At 46.7% G+C, this 16943-nt stretch overlaps 1 protein-coding gene across 2 annotated transcripts in view; it reads left to right on the top strand.

Moving 5' to 3' along the window:
* Positions 1–16716, top strand: part of TPST2 (tyrosylprotein sulfotransferase 2) — a 109122-nt gene extending 92406 nt beyond the window's left edge. For both annotated transcript variants that reach the window (XM_075341736.1, XM_075341735.1), the window contains 4 exons: positions 1386–1584; positions 1915–1965; positions 11236–11279; positions 16084–16716. In XM_075341736.1, the coding sequence (XP_075197851.1) occupies positions 1386–1584; positions 1915–1965; positions 11236–11265 (280 nt within the window). In that variant the 3' untranslated portion in view covers positions 11266–11279; positions 16084–16716. The remainder of the gene's footprint in view (positions 1–1385; positions 1585–1914; positions 1966–11235; positions 11280–16083) is intronic.
* The last annotated feature ends 227 nt before the right edge of the window (positions 16717–16943 follow it).

The following is a 16943-nucleotide window of genomic DNA, read 5'->3' as shown; positions in this document are numbered from 1 at the left end:
ATCCCTTTTGATACATGAACAAGGTTGATGGCCCTATCGCCAGGGCTGTGGAGTCGGTAAGCCAAATCTGACTCCTCAGTTTCCCAAACTCCAACTCCACAACCCGTTATAGTGAAACGTTTTTCTGTGCCTCAGCGCTTTCATTGCTGCTAGTGAACGTGGGAATAAAAGCCCCGTCACACGGGACGATCTATCACGAGCGATCGCACCCGCCCCTGTCAGTTGTGCGTCACGGGTAATTCATTGCCCGTGGCGCACAATGTCGTTAACCTCCGTCACACATACTTACCTCCCTAACGACGTCGCTGTGGGCGGCGAACATCCTCTTCCTGAAGGGGGCGGTTCGTTCGGTGTCACAGCGACATCACACAGTAGCCACCCAATAGAAGCGGAGGGGCGGAGATGAGCGGCCGTAACATCCCGCCCACCTCCTTCCTTCCTCATTGCCAGCGGGACGCAGGTAAGCTGTGTTCGTCGTGTGTGTGTGTCGTGTGTGTTCAAAGATGAGGTATTTTTGCTCGTTAACAGTCGTTCGGAGCTGTCACACGCTACGACATCTCTAACGATGCCGGATGTGCGTCACAAATTCCGTGACCCCGGCGATATATCGTTAGATATATCGTAGCGTGTGACGGGGCCTTAAGAGTGTGGTCACTATACACTTCTTCCGACCAGAATACCCCTTTATCACCTATCTTTCTCTATATTGTTGGGTCTATTTGCTAGAATGGGGCACCCTTATATCCCCATTAGCAGTGACAGTGCTCCATTATTCTCCATGGGACTGCCTGGTACAGATGCACTCTGCTTTCTCAGGCTGTCCCACAGTAATTGAGTGGATGGGTGGTCGCACCGGCATAGTGCTGCTACATTGTGTCCGGTTCTGATCATTTCTACTTTTGGAATACAACTTGGCAGTATAGTAGCTCATCGAAAGAAACGTATGTTTACCATTAGAAACCCCAGCAGAGTCTGTTCGTAGGTTTGATTGTAGGTTTGTGTCTTCTGGATAACTCCCTTTTGGGAATGGATTACCTGGTTTTCCCCGAGCGATCTGTTATAGGTGTGAATAAGCTAAGATGGGAAATGTTACTTGTAGAATTATACAGCCAAACCTACTGAGCTTCCCAGACCAGGGGGCCACCAAGAACGCTTACAGCAAGTTTTAGTGGTCATTGCGCTCCTGTGCATCCAGTAGTCAGTGACTGGACCAATGACGTGAACTGAGTGCATTGTAGATCCCTATCGTGCAATTAGTTTGGAAATAGGTTATTGACTAATAATCCTTTATAGATATGCCGGGTCTTTGGGGTTTTTTTTTCAATTTTTTTATCAGGACATCTCTTTGCCTAGATTTTTATTACTTTCTTTTATATTTTTTTCAGGACAGAAAAGTCAACAGACCAAGTAATGAAACCTGTGAATCTTGAAGCCTTGACAAAGTGGGTTGGAAAGCTTCCAGCGGATATAGTAGAAGACATGCCTCGTGTTGCTCCAATGCTTGCTCGACTAGGGTATGACCCTTTTGCAAACCCGCCAAAGTATGGTAGTCCAGATGCACTAGTGGTCAACAACACCCACAGAGTGAGTATATCTGTGATATGAAGACGTGTACACTCCTGTAAAATCCACTGTCAGTCATCAAAGTAACTCTGGCCATTAAAGAATTGCAGGCAAAGACGTCTTATTGTTTACCAAAAGGAGATGTTTTACCCGCTAAACTACATGTTGATAATGGTAGCATTTCCCAGGCCTTAGCCAAGTAAATGGTGAAAAGTATGGCTACCTATAGAAATATATTTGTTACGTTATGCACCAAGTTTTTCTTTATTATACAATATAAAATCTTCTCATTAATTCTGTACATTCAGAGTCTTAATAACAGTTACCCTAATACTTCATATTATTTTTCAGGTCTTAAAGGGTGATTTTAAAACACCGAGCAGCCTGAAAGGGTTTATTCAGGTGAGACCTCTATATACTCTGTGATGGTGGTTAATATTCCTCAATGAGTTTTGTGTACATGAACATAATAATATCCCAGAAAGACGCCAGTTATTATGACCATTAGTTGTTTTTTTCTCTAATATTTTGTGTTCTATTTTTATATTCAGTTATATCTACTTTTATATTGTATATAGCAGCAAAGAGTGAAAAACAAATAACTTGGTTGTAAGAGTATCTGCTGTCATACATTTGTTTTGTAACTGGATGGGAGCTACAAGCCTGGATTGTTTTATTCACCTAGTGATGTCAGTGGCCACATTCCCTTTCAAGCCTATGTATACTGTTTAGTTCAGAAGTCTCAAACACGCTGGCCGCATGCGGCACCTGAGGCTGCTCCTTGCGGCCCGTGGACCCCCTGACGATTGTGGCTAGTGCAGGGTCCGCCACTGTTAGCGCATTATTCAATACCAGCCGACAGCCAGTCACAGTCTAGCAGGTAACATCTGTGTATGCCGTCAGCTGCTGACCTCTGATTGGCCAGCTGCTGCCATTGGGTTAGGGCTGCAGAGTGCTTTTTGACGTGCCGCTGTTAATTAACTCAAATGGAATAAAGCACTGACAGCGGTGGATCCTGCACCTCACGTGATCGTAATAGGTGCCACAGGCCTATGGGCCGCAAAAAGAAGGAAAGAGAACACAGAGGGAATAGAACAAGTGAGAAGAATTTTTTTTTTTTTTTTTTTTTTTTTAAATATAATGAAGGGGAAATTACTACAGGATGGGACATTGATACAGGAAAAAAGCTGTAAAAGGGGACATTGCTACAAGAAGGGGAAAGTGCAAGGGGACAAGAATGGGCACATTATTAGAGGATGGGCACTTTACTACAGGAAGAGGACCAGGATGGGCAGATTACTACAGGATCGGGAGCAGGAGCAAAAATAGTCACTGTATGGCCCCGATTTAATCTTTGTGCGTGTCTTTTGTATGTATATACATTTTCTTTTTTGTTTGCATCTAATTAATTAGTTTATTTGCGCCTTTTTCTAAATCTTAGTTTTGTTTTCCTGTTTTGTGGGAAGAATTTTACGAATCCAGAGGTTTTCAGCTGATTCTTTTTGTGATACTTTTTAAAAAGTCATTTTTCAAATTTTTAAAAAATGTTTTGACAGTTTCATCTAAAGAAGTCACAAAAACAGTTTAAAGACCGTGAAGGGGACCAGTTTTGGTCGCGTGTGCCATTTTTCAAGAATTTGTCACAAAAACAGACAGTCTGTGCAAAGGCAAAAAAAAAGGAAATACTTTTACAGAAAAAAAATGCAAATGATGATTCTGGGTCTTAGACTAGACCGTAATAAAATGCACCAGATTTCTCACTCCAGATCATGCTGCTTGAGAAATCTGGCATTTAGACTGTCTCGTCTAAATTTACATTACCTATTAATTGGTTGGAGAGAAAAAAAAACCTAAAAAGTCTCCGAAAGAGTCTGTACTGACTCTTCACCAACTCGGGATGAGTGGAAAGGATCCCACCGACCAGGCATGTAAGAGTAAACGTACAATTGTGACTATGCATGCAAGCCCTTTTCAAATAAAAAAAAACTATTTGTTGAGCCATAAAAAGTCCTAAAAATAGACATGGGGGGTGGGGGGAGTAAGCCGGCACCTCCCAACACGTTCCAAAGCCTTCAGTTCTTATACACTTGTATAAAAAGTATTGTACCCTCCCATGTGTATTTTTAGGACTCCTCATTAATTAATAAAGAAGGATTTTTTTTTATTTATTTATTTTTATTTGGGAGCTGGAATACGTAGTCACAATTTCTACATGTTACTGGTTGACCAACTCTATGCCGGATATTTCCTCCAAAATGTTGTCACGTTAGGCCAGACCTCTTTTACACAAATTGCGCTAGAATTCAGACATATTTGGCTTGATGAATCTTCCTCAATGCTTCCGTGACAGGCACTAAAGCCATCGTTTATGACCTTTTTAGCGGTCAGACCCCTCATTAAGGAGGAGGGAACTTTTCTTGATGGATTTTTGCATTGTTTCTTTAGTTTTGACTATTTCCCAATTACCTAGGAATACAGCCTTTGCTGAACACCACCAGTCAGAACGTTAAAGGGGTTATTTTAATTTTTTTTTTTTTTTTTTTTTTTTTTACTATGGACCTAAAACATAACAGGCTGACTACCTACCTTTTGTGCCTGGAGCCATTCTCAGTGGCACAGAGAGTGGTTACAGACTGTTTCTGCTTGACTTTCAGCAGCTTCCGCTGACATCACATTAACAGGGCAGCTGTTTCTCTTCCGCTCTGCCATTTGGGTGTGACCGCTAATGTCTTGCTGATTTGACAGTCAGCTCCTCAAGGCATAACTGCGGGAAGGCGGCTGTGACTTGGCACAACATCGGCCGTCATACCCCATCGACAACAGCCTTGAAGATGAAGAGCTACTGCTTTGTTGACATGGAATATCTGCCAGCAAGAACAGTTGGTGACTGCTCTGATTCAGCGCCCTGTAGTACAAGCCAGTATTAAGTCCTGGTGCTTTACATGGAATCGAACTGTATGTTCAAATTGACGTCCAATACATCCTACAACTTTAGAGGATGCCATTAGAGAGGGGTTGTATTACTGGACTTCTACTTCAGTGATCAGTGGATTACTCCCACTCATACTTATCATGCTTCCTGAATAACGCAGCTAGTTTAGGCCTTGGTTTTCTTAGGAGAAGTGGCTACAAAGGTCACATTCTCCTGGACTGAAGATGTAGACCTTATTTCTTTATCGCTTCATTGGGGGACACAGAGACCATGGGTTGTATGCTGCTGCCACTAGGAGGCGACACTAAGCAAAAAACAAGGAAACTCCTCCTATGCAGTATACACCCACCAACCGGCAATTGTACCTCAGTTTAAGCTTAGTGTCCATAGGAGGTGGACACACTTGGGGCTGCTCCAGCCCCTCAGGTTTGTATTTTTAATCTTTTCCCCTTTTTCTTTTCAGACACAGCTCGTCGGGCGACAGGGTGTAATTGCTCACCCTGCTCTCCCCCCTAGAGGCCGGTCGCACAGAAGTGGGGTCCGTCCGCCACTTCCGTTGACTTCCGTGCCTGTCTGGCAGGACCCTACCCCCCTAACACTCTCAAGACTGTTTGGGGGGCATCCGCACAGAGGGACAGGCGGATGGTCCTTGCCCCCCTCCCCCTGCACGCCCGCTCTCCACAGCCGGCCTGATCAGGGAGGGGAGACGAAAAAATCCTTGGAAGAACCCCGTCTCCCTATGCCCTTCCCAGGGATCAAGCCAAGGAGGACAGGATCAAGCGGAGAGGACTATCAGCCACCGGGACAGGTACCCATCCCTTGTCCCGGGTCATGGGGGGCTCCGTTCCAAAAAAAAAAAAAAAAAACCGTCTCTTTAAATCATTATATATCAGGCGTCGTTCTTACCCGTTCTCCAGGCAGTACGCTCGGCTCCCCCACACAGCCCCGATCCCGTCCTCGGCGCCGTCCTCGGCTCCCCCTGCGGCCTCACATAAAAAATCTAGTCCCCGGCTTCTCTCCGGCCTAGCTCCTGTCCGGCCACGCCCCCTCCCGGCCAGCCTATCGCGTGTGCCCTCTCTTCCAGCAGGCCCGCCCGCTCCAGCAGCCAGTCAGGGGAGGCCTCTGCGCGCCCTTTCCCAGCCAACCACGGGCCTCCTCTCTCTCTCCCGGCCGATACCTGCAGTCTGCGCGCCGTTTTTTCGCGCTCTTTTTTCGGCTCCCCCTCCGGCCTGGGCTCTCAGCAGCAGTCACTGCCCTGTCATCTCCTCTGCGGCAGACACGCTACACGTGCAGCCACCGGCCTCACGTCCCTGCAGCTCCTCGGAGCCCCCACCTCTGCTCCCTCAGCCTGCATAGCTGGATAGGAAGCGCCTGCTTACAGAGAAACATCAAACACAGAACGACAGACTCAGGGTAAGCTCTGCCACTGGGAGGCAGCTCCTTCCCCAGTACCTCACCCACCTGGCATCCTCCTGCCTCTCTTCTCTCCCTCATTTCCTCTCTCTGTCCCATGTCCAGCACAAGAGTGACCCGCTCTCAACCACAGGCTATAGTGCTTCACTTCGCCTGCTCCTCTTGCCTAAAGAAGTTTCCCTCAGGGCAGTCCTCCCCCATCTGCGTAGCCTGTAGCACCCCTAACATGACTACTACGGAGCCCCCCACCGCCCGTAACGAGGACTCGGCCCCCATGCCTGGGTGGGCCTCAGCTCTCTCCCAGTCCGTGGACAAGCTAACTGACATGTCTCAGTCCTTAGCATCGGCCATAGACCGGCTGTCCGCCTCCTCCTCTGGAGTCCCTCCGGCGACCCAGAGCGAGTCTGAGCCCGCAGCGCCTCCAGCCCGGCAAGGCAGATCACAAGGGAGGTCTAGGAAGCGGTCCCTCTCTGGGTCTTCCTCCAGCTCCCCTAGCCCTGCTAGGGCCGCCAGAGCATCACGCTCGCTGTCTCCTGTCTCTTCTGCGGCAGCTCCAGATTCGGACCAGGACTCTGCTTCTGACTCCGATCTGGACTCTGAACATATATCCAAGCTGACCGGTATGATGGACAGTCTGGTCCTTGCTGTCAATCAGACCCTAGAGGTACAGAACATTGACCCAGCGCCTACCTGTCAATCGGTCCCTTTCAAAAGAGCCAAGAAGCTGCCAAAAAGCTTTGGCAACCACAGGGAATTTGAGGATATTTTTTCCAGACAGTGGGAACATCCCGACAAGCGCTTCCAGAAACGCAAGCGGGCTCAGGTCCTCTATCCCTTCCCACCGGAACTTCTCCAGAAGTGGTCAGTGGCTCCTTCAGTGGATCCTCAGATCTCCCGACTCTCGTCCAGCACCACCCTGCCGCTGTCCGATGGAGCCTCCCTGAAGGATCCCTCGGACAGGACCATAGAATCCTTAGCCAGGTCAGCCTTTGAGGCCTCCGGCTCGGCCATCACTCCAGCCTTTGCGACCACCAGGGTTTCCAAGGCTGTCTCCGCCTGGGCAAAGATCCTTCGCCGTGGTATCCTGGCTGATGCTCCCAGACCAGAGCTGGCAGATCTGGCAGATCAGATCACTCACGCCGGAAAATATTTAGTCGCTGCGTCCCTTGACTCTGCTGCTTCCGCTGCCCTGGCAGCCGGCAACATTACTGCAATCCGCAGAGCCCTGTGGCTTAAGGCGTGGAACGCAGACTCCGCATCCAAGAAGTCTCTCACCAGTCTTCCCTTTGTCGGTACCAGGCTATTCGGAGAAAAGCTGGACAAGATCATCTCTGAGGCTACGGGAGGCAAGAGTACCTTCCTCCCCCAACAGAGGACCCCTCGTGCTCCTCCAAAGCGGCGGCTTTTTCCCTTTCGCACCTTTCGTCAATTCTCCACCAACGCCAACCCACGTCGGGAGTGGTCCCCGGCGCGTCAGGAGAGACGGAAGCCCTCCTTTAAGGCAGCACCCCACTGGCGTTCCTGGCGTTCCCGTGGCCAGCAGTCCAAGTCCTCCAGGTCCAGATCCCACAGATTTTCCTCCGCATGACTGGGCTCCCGTCTCCGGGTCCCCACCCAGGGTCGGCGGTCGTCTCCGCAGATTCAGAAGCACGTGGCTTTCCGTGATAGACGACGCCTGGGTTCGAGACGTCGTCTCTCACGGCTACAAGATAGTTTTCTTCACTCCCACGCTCACGCTTCGTCCAGTCCAAGCCCCCCAAGGATCTCTCCCTCACAAAGGGCTTCTTCGCAGCCATTCAAGCCATGCGAGACTCTGGGGTCATCATCTCCGTACCCCCTCAAGACAGATTCCAGGGTTTTTATTCAAACCTCTTTGTGGTACCGAAGAAGAATGGCGCAGTCCGCCCCATCCTGGATCTCAAGCGTCTCAACAGGCGGGTCCGCCTCCGGCGATTCCGCATGGAGTCTCTGCGCTCAGTGATAGCGTCCATGGAACCAGGGGAGTTCCTCTGCTCGGTGGACATCCAGGACGCCTATCTCCACATCCCGAACTTCCCAGCTCATCAGAGATTCCTACGCTTCATGGTTCAGGGGCAACACTTCCAGTTCACTGCCCTCCCATTCGGGCTCTCGACAGCTCCCAGAGTCTTCACCAAGGTGATGGCTACTGTCATGGCTATTCTTCGAACCCGGGGAATTCTAGCCATCCCGTATCTGGACGACATTTTGATCAAGGCTTCCTCGGCGGCGGAGTGCCGCGACAGTCTCAACATCACTCTGGATACTCTATCCCGTCTCGGCTGGTTGATCAACAGACCAAAGTCATCTCTGATCCCGTCTCAACGCATCTCATTTCTCGGCATGATCTTCGATACCTCGCAAGCGAAGGTTCTTCTGCCCAAGGACAAACTCACAGCTATTCTCAGGGGGATTTGGAAGCTCCAACGCGCACCTCGCTGCTCCCTTCGATACTGCATGAGCATCCTCGGGAAGATGGTGGCGTCAATGGAAGCGGTGCCCTACAGTCAATTCCACACTCGCTCCCTTCAAGGTCTTCTCCTCGCAGCATGGGACAAGTCCCCTCACTCCCTGGATCGACCAATTGCGATCCCTCCTCGAGTCAGACAATCATTGGAATGGTGGAGATGCTCTCCCCTCATCCTCCAAGGGAGATCATTTCTTCCCCTTCGATGGAGGGTCGTCACGACAGACGCCAGCCTGCTAGGATGGGGAGCCACTTTCCAAGACCTCACAGTTCAGGGTCGCTGGACCGAGCCGGAAACCAAACTTCCCATCAACATCTTGGAACTCAGATCAGTTCGCCTAGCTCTATTTCATTGGAAGGCTCTGCTTCGCGGACACCCAGTTCGGGTGCAGTCCGACAATGCAACCACTGTGGCCTACATAAACCATCAAGGCGGAACATGCAGCCGTGCGGCAATGAGAGAGGTATCTCAAATCCTCGACTGGGCCGAACAGAACATCCCAGCGATATCGGCGGTCCACATCCCGGGCGTGGACAATTGGGCCGCAGACTTTCTCAGCCGGGAGGGCCTCGACGCCGGAGAATGGTCCCTCAATCCCAGAATCTTCCAACAGATCTGTGCCAGGTGGGGGACCCCCGACGTGGATCTCCTGGCCTCCAGGTGGAATCACAAGGTTCCCCAGTTCGTCTCCAGGGCAAGAGACCCACTAGCGCTCGCAACGGACGCCCTAGCGATCCCCTGGTCGCAGTTCTCTCTGCCGTTCCTCTTCCCTCCACTTCCGCTTATACCCAAGCTAGTCAAGAAGATCAAGGCGGAGGGAGTTCCGGTAATTCTCGTGGCCCCAGATTGGCCTCGACGCCCGTGGTACGCAGAGCTCATGCACCTTCTCGCCGACGTTCCGTGGAGACTTCCAGACGTCCAGGATCTTCTCACTCAAGGGCCTTTTCTTCACCAGAATTCACAGTCGCTCAATTTAACGGCATGGCTGTTGAAGCCGCAGTACTAACTTCCGCGGGATTCTCAGAACAGGTCGTCCAGACAATGATCAAAGCTCGGAAGCCTTCTTCTTCCCGCATTTACCACCGAACGTGGAAGGCCTATTTCCGCTGGTGTGAAGCTAACCAGGTCACAGCCATGACCTTCTCCTTACCAGTTCTGTTGTCATTCCTACAATCTGGTCTAGAGGCTGGATTAGCACTCAGCTCCCTCAAGGGTCAGGTGTCTGCTCTTTCCATTCTCTTTCAAAGGAGGATTGCCTCTCGGTCACAAGTTCGCACATTCATTCAGGGAGCCGCACATGCGGCGCCCCCCGTTCAACCTCCGGTGGAGCCCTGGGACCTTAACCTGGTTCTGTCTGTTCTCCAGCATTCTCCCTTCGAACCTATGCAGGAGACGTCCCTCATGTTCCTCTCTTGGAAGGTCGCCTTCTTAGTTGCCATCACGTCAATCAGGCGGGTATCTGAGTTAGCGGCGCTTTCCTGCCGCTCTCCATATCTTGTCTTCCACCAGGATAAGGTAGTCCTCCGTCCGGTTCCTTCTTTTCTGCCCAAGGTGGTTTCCTCCTTCCATCTTAACGAGGACATTGTTCTTCCCTCCTTTTGTCCGAATCCTTCACACCCTCGTGAGATTCTTCTCCACAAGCTGGACTTGGTCAGAGCTCTCCGTTTGTACATTTCCAGGACCTCTCAATTCAGACGGTCGGATTCCCTTTTTGTACTTCCGTCTGGCCCGCGCAGAGGCCTACCTGCCTCCAAGTCCTCCATTTCGCGATGGATTCGCTCTGCCGTACTGGAAGCCTACCGGGTAAGAGGGATAACGCGCCCACTCAGGATTACGGCCCACTCCACCAGGGCGGTGGGAGCCTCGTGGGCGGTCCGTCACCACGCTCCAGCGTTGCAGCTCTGCAAAGCGGCCACCTGGTCTTCGCTCCACACTTTCACTAAGTTCTACAGGGTCCACACTTTCGCATCCTCCGATGCGAGCCTCGGTAGAAGAGTCCTGCAGGCTGCAGTGGACCGAGGTCAGCCCTGAGAGTAACATTAGACCCACCCGCGGGACTGCTTTAGGACGTCCCATGGTCTCTGTGTCCCCCAATGAAGCGATAAAGAAAAGTAGATTTTGGGTACTCACCGTAAAATCTCTTTCTTGGAGCCTTCATTGGGGGACACAGCACCCGCCCTTGTGTTGGACATATGTTACTGTTCAATGTTTCTGTTGGCTGTTGAGTTTAATGTCCACTTCTGTATGATTGAGCGTTTTGTTCTACCGTTGTCTCCTATTGCTTTCTCACTAACTGAGGTACAATTGCCGGTTGGTGGGTGTATACTGCATAGGAGGAGTTTCCTTGTTTTTTGCTTAGTGTCGCCTCCTAGTGGCAGCAGCATACAACCCATGGTCTCTGTGTCCCCCAATGAAGGCTCCAAGAAAGAGATTTTACGGTGAGTACCCAAAATCTACTTGTTATTGCTGTTGTGACAGGGGTTGTAAATTTACCGTATGAGTCCTAATATTGTCCTACCATTGTGTGTCGTGTGAAGATTCTCCTGTATCAGCACCGTGAACTATATGCGATATGCAATCTTCCATCCAGAATCAGACTATATTGTTTCCAGCCTCACATAATACACTTGCAATTAGCATACCGGAAACAGTCTAGTCGGATTTTGGAACATGCATGTCGCATACGTGACCACCGTTCCCGGCTCTGATACCGGAGAAAACTCAATGTGTGCTATGATGCTATGAGAATTTACTAGTTTTACAGTGCTGCTATTGACAACACATGAGAAAGTAATGATGAACCACTTCAAAGGTTTCTGAAAATGTTCTTTCTTTTTCCAGATACATCAGAATAACTCCTCACACTGGTGACCTCAGCAGTGCCGGTACATGCTTATGTATTAGTTATACCATGTATATTCTGATCATACGTACAATTATACTGCTATGGGGGAAATGTATGACTAGATATGGCTTTTTCAGGTCCTGAGAGCTGGGGTTTAACTTAAAGCATCAACTTGCCTATAATACATTCCCGCTGATATGTACATTCCCATTGACTTAAGAATGAGTCTACATATAATGTATATTATACTGAATTGTTCTAGCTGTTGAAAAGTAAAAAGGCCTTACTGATATGTGGACAATGAATGTCTACTTTGGCCAATCCAGGAAAGAGGACCTTTTATGAATTTTGCCTTATAAACTACATTCCTGCTACTAATTAGTCTATAACAATCTCCGGGCACTGCAATTACTAGCGCCTAATGTGTTAATTTTTTTTTTTATCATTCAACTGAGTGTTTTTTTACATTTCAGATGTGTGGGCATGTACTATCATCCCACTAAGATACTGTCCAGTCTCAATGAGACTTATTTGGCCTTTCCAAGCCTAAAAATACCAGCCTACAGTCCCTCAGAAGTGATGCATCACATTAGATGCTCCAATTTTGGTGCTTCGTCCTGGCTTTTCCTTATTGCCCTGGTGTGGTGGCAATCGGGGTAATGATAGTTGGGGTTGATATGAGCTGTGAATTGTCAGCTGGCATCAAGCCCTGGGGTTAGTAATGGAGAGGTGTCTATCAGACCCTACCATTACTGTCACAGTAAACAGAAAAAACACACACAAAAATAGTTTATTTGAAAAAAACACCCCTTCACACTGTTCCAGGTTCACCATTTTATTAAAAAAAAAGTCCATGCCGGTATGCTGTAGTACAAAGATTCTGCTGTAATCCAAAAATCTAAAAGAAGTGAAAAAAAAAACCCAAGAAACTGTCCCTTGTTCACCAATGTATTAGAAAGCAAAGTTCCCAGGTCTGACATAGTCCAGCAGTTGCCATGACATGCTTGGATTACGCGGATCAAAGGCTATGGAGTCTCAGAACAAGACTTTGAGCAGCAGCCACTCCTGGCTTGCACTGCCCTCTGCAAGACCCCGGGAATCTGATGAGCTGTGATGTCCAGTGTGACTATGGGCCTCATAGCTGCTTCTCCAATTAGTGTTCTCCTGGCTTGGGATATCTGTTTTGGTGGACAGCCATGCAGGTTTCCAGTTGAGCCATGCGCCTTCCATTTTGGATGATGGATTGAGCAGGTCTCTGTCAGACGCTGTTTGATCCCGAATATTCTCAAACAAACCTCTGAGGCCTTCAAAGAACAATTTTAGTTATACTTGGAATAAATTACACCCAGGTGGACTCAATTTACTAATTACTGTAGGTGACTTCTGGAAGCAATTGGTCACCTCAGGATTTAATTTAGGGGTACCAGAACACCGGGAGTTGAATGGACGTCACAATTTTCAGATTTATAATTTTAAAATTTTTAGAAAACCATGTATCATTTCCGTTACATGTCACACATACTTGTTACTTTATATTGGTATTTCCCATAAAGCCCAATACAATTAATTTAGGTTTGTGAGTGTTGTTCATGAGACAACTGGAGATTGGCCTCGCTAAGCTACAATTAGACGTTTTCTGAAAAGTTGAATGCTCATTTTCAAAAGAGCACAAGACAGAAATTCAAGACTGACCCGCAGATTTCTGGAGTGGATTTGCAGTATCAAGTGCCACAGGGCTGAACCCTTTTCCGTTTGGTTAATTCCTGCCTGGCTACTTGTGATTTTCTGTGTAAAATCTAATTTAATAAGTGATTTCACTTATTGAAAAGTCATATGAGCAGCAGCTATTGAGAACGGTCCGTGGGAAAATCCATCTGTGCTCATATCTATATCGTTAACTGTGACTCCACATGATTAGCTGCAGTGCCACCCCATGCCCAATGAAACCCAATGATTATTACGAATGTGTTAAGTCCTCCAGAGAAGGAGCCATTGTCTGCGTCCTCCATTCTTCCAGAATGTCCTAGGGTACTCATAATTAGGTTGCATGTAATCTGTGCATCTGTCTTCCCACTTGCATTTTTTTAGTTATTAATATGGGCAGACAGGTGGCATAACAGTGAAATTAGCCATACCTGTATGCCTTCTGGATGATGGGTCATTTGGCAAAGTTTCTCTTTTATATCCTCTAGTCTATGGGGCGTGTGCTGCCCGGAAGATAAGACTGCCTCCGGTCTTCCCTGGTGTCCCTGTGACATCGTGTGCGCGTCTGGAAATCTTGCGCGTGCGCATTCTGCCTGCTATCTTTCCTCTGCACAGCAAAATTGAAGCTTGTGCCTACAGAAGACCGCAATAGTGCAGGTTGGGACGGCAGGCAGAATGTGCACGCGCAAGATTTCCATTCTGCCTGCCGTCCCAACCTGCACTATTGCGGTCTTCTGTAGGCACAAGCTTCAATTTTGCTGTGCAGAGGAAAGATAGCAGGCAGAATGCGCAAGCGCACACCTGATGTCACAGGTACTCTGAAGAGAATGGGAGGAAGAACCCTGTATAATGAAGACTAAAGGCAGTTAATATTATTATAACACACAATTCCCCCCCCCCCATAGTGAAAAGGATAAAAAAAAGTGCATGGGAAAATGAAAAGATATTATATATAGATATATATCTCTATATATATCTCTATATATGATATAGATATATATATATATATATGTCTGTGTGTGTGTGTGTGTGTGTATATTATAAATATAATATTTTATTTGCCAGAAAGATTCTTTCAACACAAACTGTTAGCATGTAGTGGAATGTATTGAGACCCCTTTAAATTTTTCACTTTGTTTCATTGCAGCCATTCTGTAAATACAAGAGTTCATTTTGTTTTCTCATTAATGTACATTCCACCCCAGCTTGACAGTAAAAAACAGAAATGTAGAAATGTTTGCAAATTTATTAAACAAGAAAAACTGATATCACATAGTCATAAGTATTCAGACCCTTTGCTCAATATTGAGTAGAAGCGCCCTTTTGAGCTAGTACAGCCATGAGTCTTCTTGGGAATGATGCAACAAGTTTTTCACACCTGGATTTGGGGATCTTCTGCCAGTCTTTCTTCCAGATTCTCTCCAGTTCCGTCAGGTTGGATGGTGAACGTTGGCGGACAGCGATTTTCAGTTCTCTCCAGACATGCTCAATTAGGTTTAGGTCAGGGCTCTGGCTGGGCTAGTCAAGAATGCTCACAGAGTTGTTCTGAAGCCACTCTTTTTGTTATTTTACCTGTGTGCTTAGGATCATTGTCTTGTTGGAAGGTGAATCTTCAGCCAAATCTGAGGTCAAGAGCACTCTGGAAGAGGTTTTCTTTCAGGATATCTCTGTACTTGGCCACATTCATCTTTCCTTCAATTACAACTAGTCATCCTGTCACTGCAGCTGAAAAACACCCCCACAGCATGATGGTGCCACCACCATGTTTCACTGTTGGGATTGTATTGGGCAGGTGATTAGCAGTGCCTGTTTTTTTCCACTCATACCGCTTGGAATTATTACCAAAAATATTCCATGTTCGTCTCATCAGACCAAAAAATCTTATTTCTCATAGTCTAGCAGTCCTTCATGTGTTTCTTCTTTTTTTTTTTTTCTTTGCAAACTGTATCGGGCTTTCATATGTCATGCACTGAGGAGAGGCTTCCATCAGGCCACTCTGCCATAAAGGCCCGACTGGTGGAGGGATGCAGTGATAGTTGACTTTGTGAAACTTTCTCCCATCTCCCTACTGCATCCCTGGAGCTCAGCCATAGTGATCTTGGGGTTCTTCTTTACCTCCCTCACCAAGGCTCTTCTCCTACAATTGCTCAGTTTGGCTGGACAGCCAGGCCTAGGAAGAGTTCTGGTGGTCCCAAACGTCTTCCCTTTAAGGATTATGCATTATGGAGGCCACTGTGCTCTTAGGAACCTTGAGTACTGCTGAAATTCTTTTGTAACCTTGGCCAGATCTGTGCCTTGCCACAATTCTGTCTCTGAGCTCCTTGGGCACTTCCTTTTGACCTCATGATTCTCAATTGGTCTGACATGCACTGTGAGCTGTGAGGTCTTATATAGACAGGTGTGTGCCTTTCCAAATCGTCTTGTCAGTTTAATTAAGCACAGCTGGACTCTAATGAAGGAGTAGAACCATCTCAAGGAGGATCACAAGGAAATTGACTGCATGTGACTTAAATATGAGTGTCTGAGCAAAAGGTCTGAATACTTATGACCTTGTGATTATTTCAGTTTTTCTTGTTTAATAAATTTGCAAAAAATGTCTACATTTGTTTGTTTTTTTCTGTCAAGATGGGGTGCGAGTATATATTAATGAGGAAAAAAATGAACTTTTTTGAATTTACCAAATGGCTGAAATGAAACAAAGAGTGAAAAAGTTAAAAGGGCTGAATACTTTCCGCACCCACTGTATGTTCATTGTGCTTTTTTTGTCAGCGGTTTTGCTTCAAAAAACACATTTTTGCTGCTTAATGGATTTAAAAAAAACAAACCTCCAGTGTGCAACCATAAAAGCCTTCCTCCTTCTTAAACAAAAGTGTGGGAAAAAACCTGGTGGAAAATAAAACACTGAAAATACACTTATGAAAAGACTAAAAAACATTAATAGACGCTTCAGCTTTACAAAACTCCAAAGGAAAGCTGCCATTCCTCCAAGCTTCTGCTTGAAAAATTGACATTTTTTTAACAACTGGAAAAAGATAGTGTGAACCTACATTTAGGGGTAAAGTGTTACAGTAATGAGAATGTTATTGGCTGTACAGCTCCTAGTCTTCGCCCACTTCATTTACTGTTACTTTTTATTTCAGAAACTGAACTTCTCATCATGAAGACCAGATAGAAAATCCTGATATTGAAGGAATCCTGATATCCAAGCATATTGCTTGCCAAATATTGCCAAACTGTGACTGTCTAGAGCGAATGTATTTGCACTTGTTTGTACGCTACAACCTTTCAGACTTGTAGATAGAACTTGACTTGTTAGCTCATCTGAGTGTACTGTGATCTGCGGATCTTTTATCTGTTACTGAATATGGAGCCAGTATTTTATAGTGAGCCACAAGCGGCTCTTATTTTTGCCACATCATGCGCCAGACACCCAACTGACTGAAAACAGGAATAATATCGGTATCCTGGATCGATGGGGAGCGGCGTCCTCTCACATAATTGATGCTTCTAGTCCATCACACACTGGTGAAATGAAGGAGTGGCTGCAATAAATAGTTTCATTCTTTCTTTCTTCACAAATGACTGGTACATTGTGATAGTCTGTCATTCTTTTACACACGGGAAAATAAAAAAGGAAATAGTGGCAGAGACGTTTTTAAGCAGTTTTAAAAGTGTTATTGTATTCTTCAAAGCTCTATGTAAGATTTTAATATATGATCCATTGCATTCCAAGTTTTCATTCAGATTTCATGATATTAAACTGTTTTAATGAAGTGCCAAATTATTGACTGGTTTTATGTTAGTTTGTTCATTGATACACACAAAAAAAAGTACAAAGGGAAAATGCATGACTGATGGACTAGTGAATTGCGCTCCTGGTAACCTAATAAATAAGACACCACACACTGCGTGACATGGATTAAAATTTTGGCCACAGCAGCCCTTTATTTTTTATAAGAAAAAACATCAACAAGAAAAACAAGATTATCGGCCCAGAGAT

Source organism: Anomaloglossus baeobatrachus, chromosome 1 (genome assembly GCF_048569485.1).
Source record: "Anomaloglossus baeobatrachus isolate aAnoBae1 chromosome 1, aAnoBae1.hap1, whole genome shotgun sequence".
Taxonomy (NCBI): Eukaryota; Metazoa; Chordata; class Amphibia; order Anura; family Aromobatidae; genus Anomaloglossus; species Anomaloglossus baeobatrachus.
Note: the sequence above shows the minus strand (reverse complement) of the source record. Positions and strands in the feature narration are given on the sequence as shown.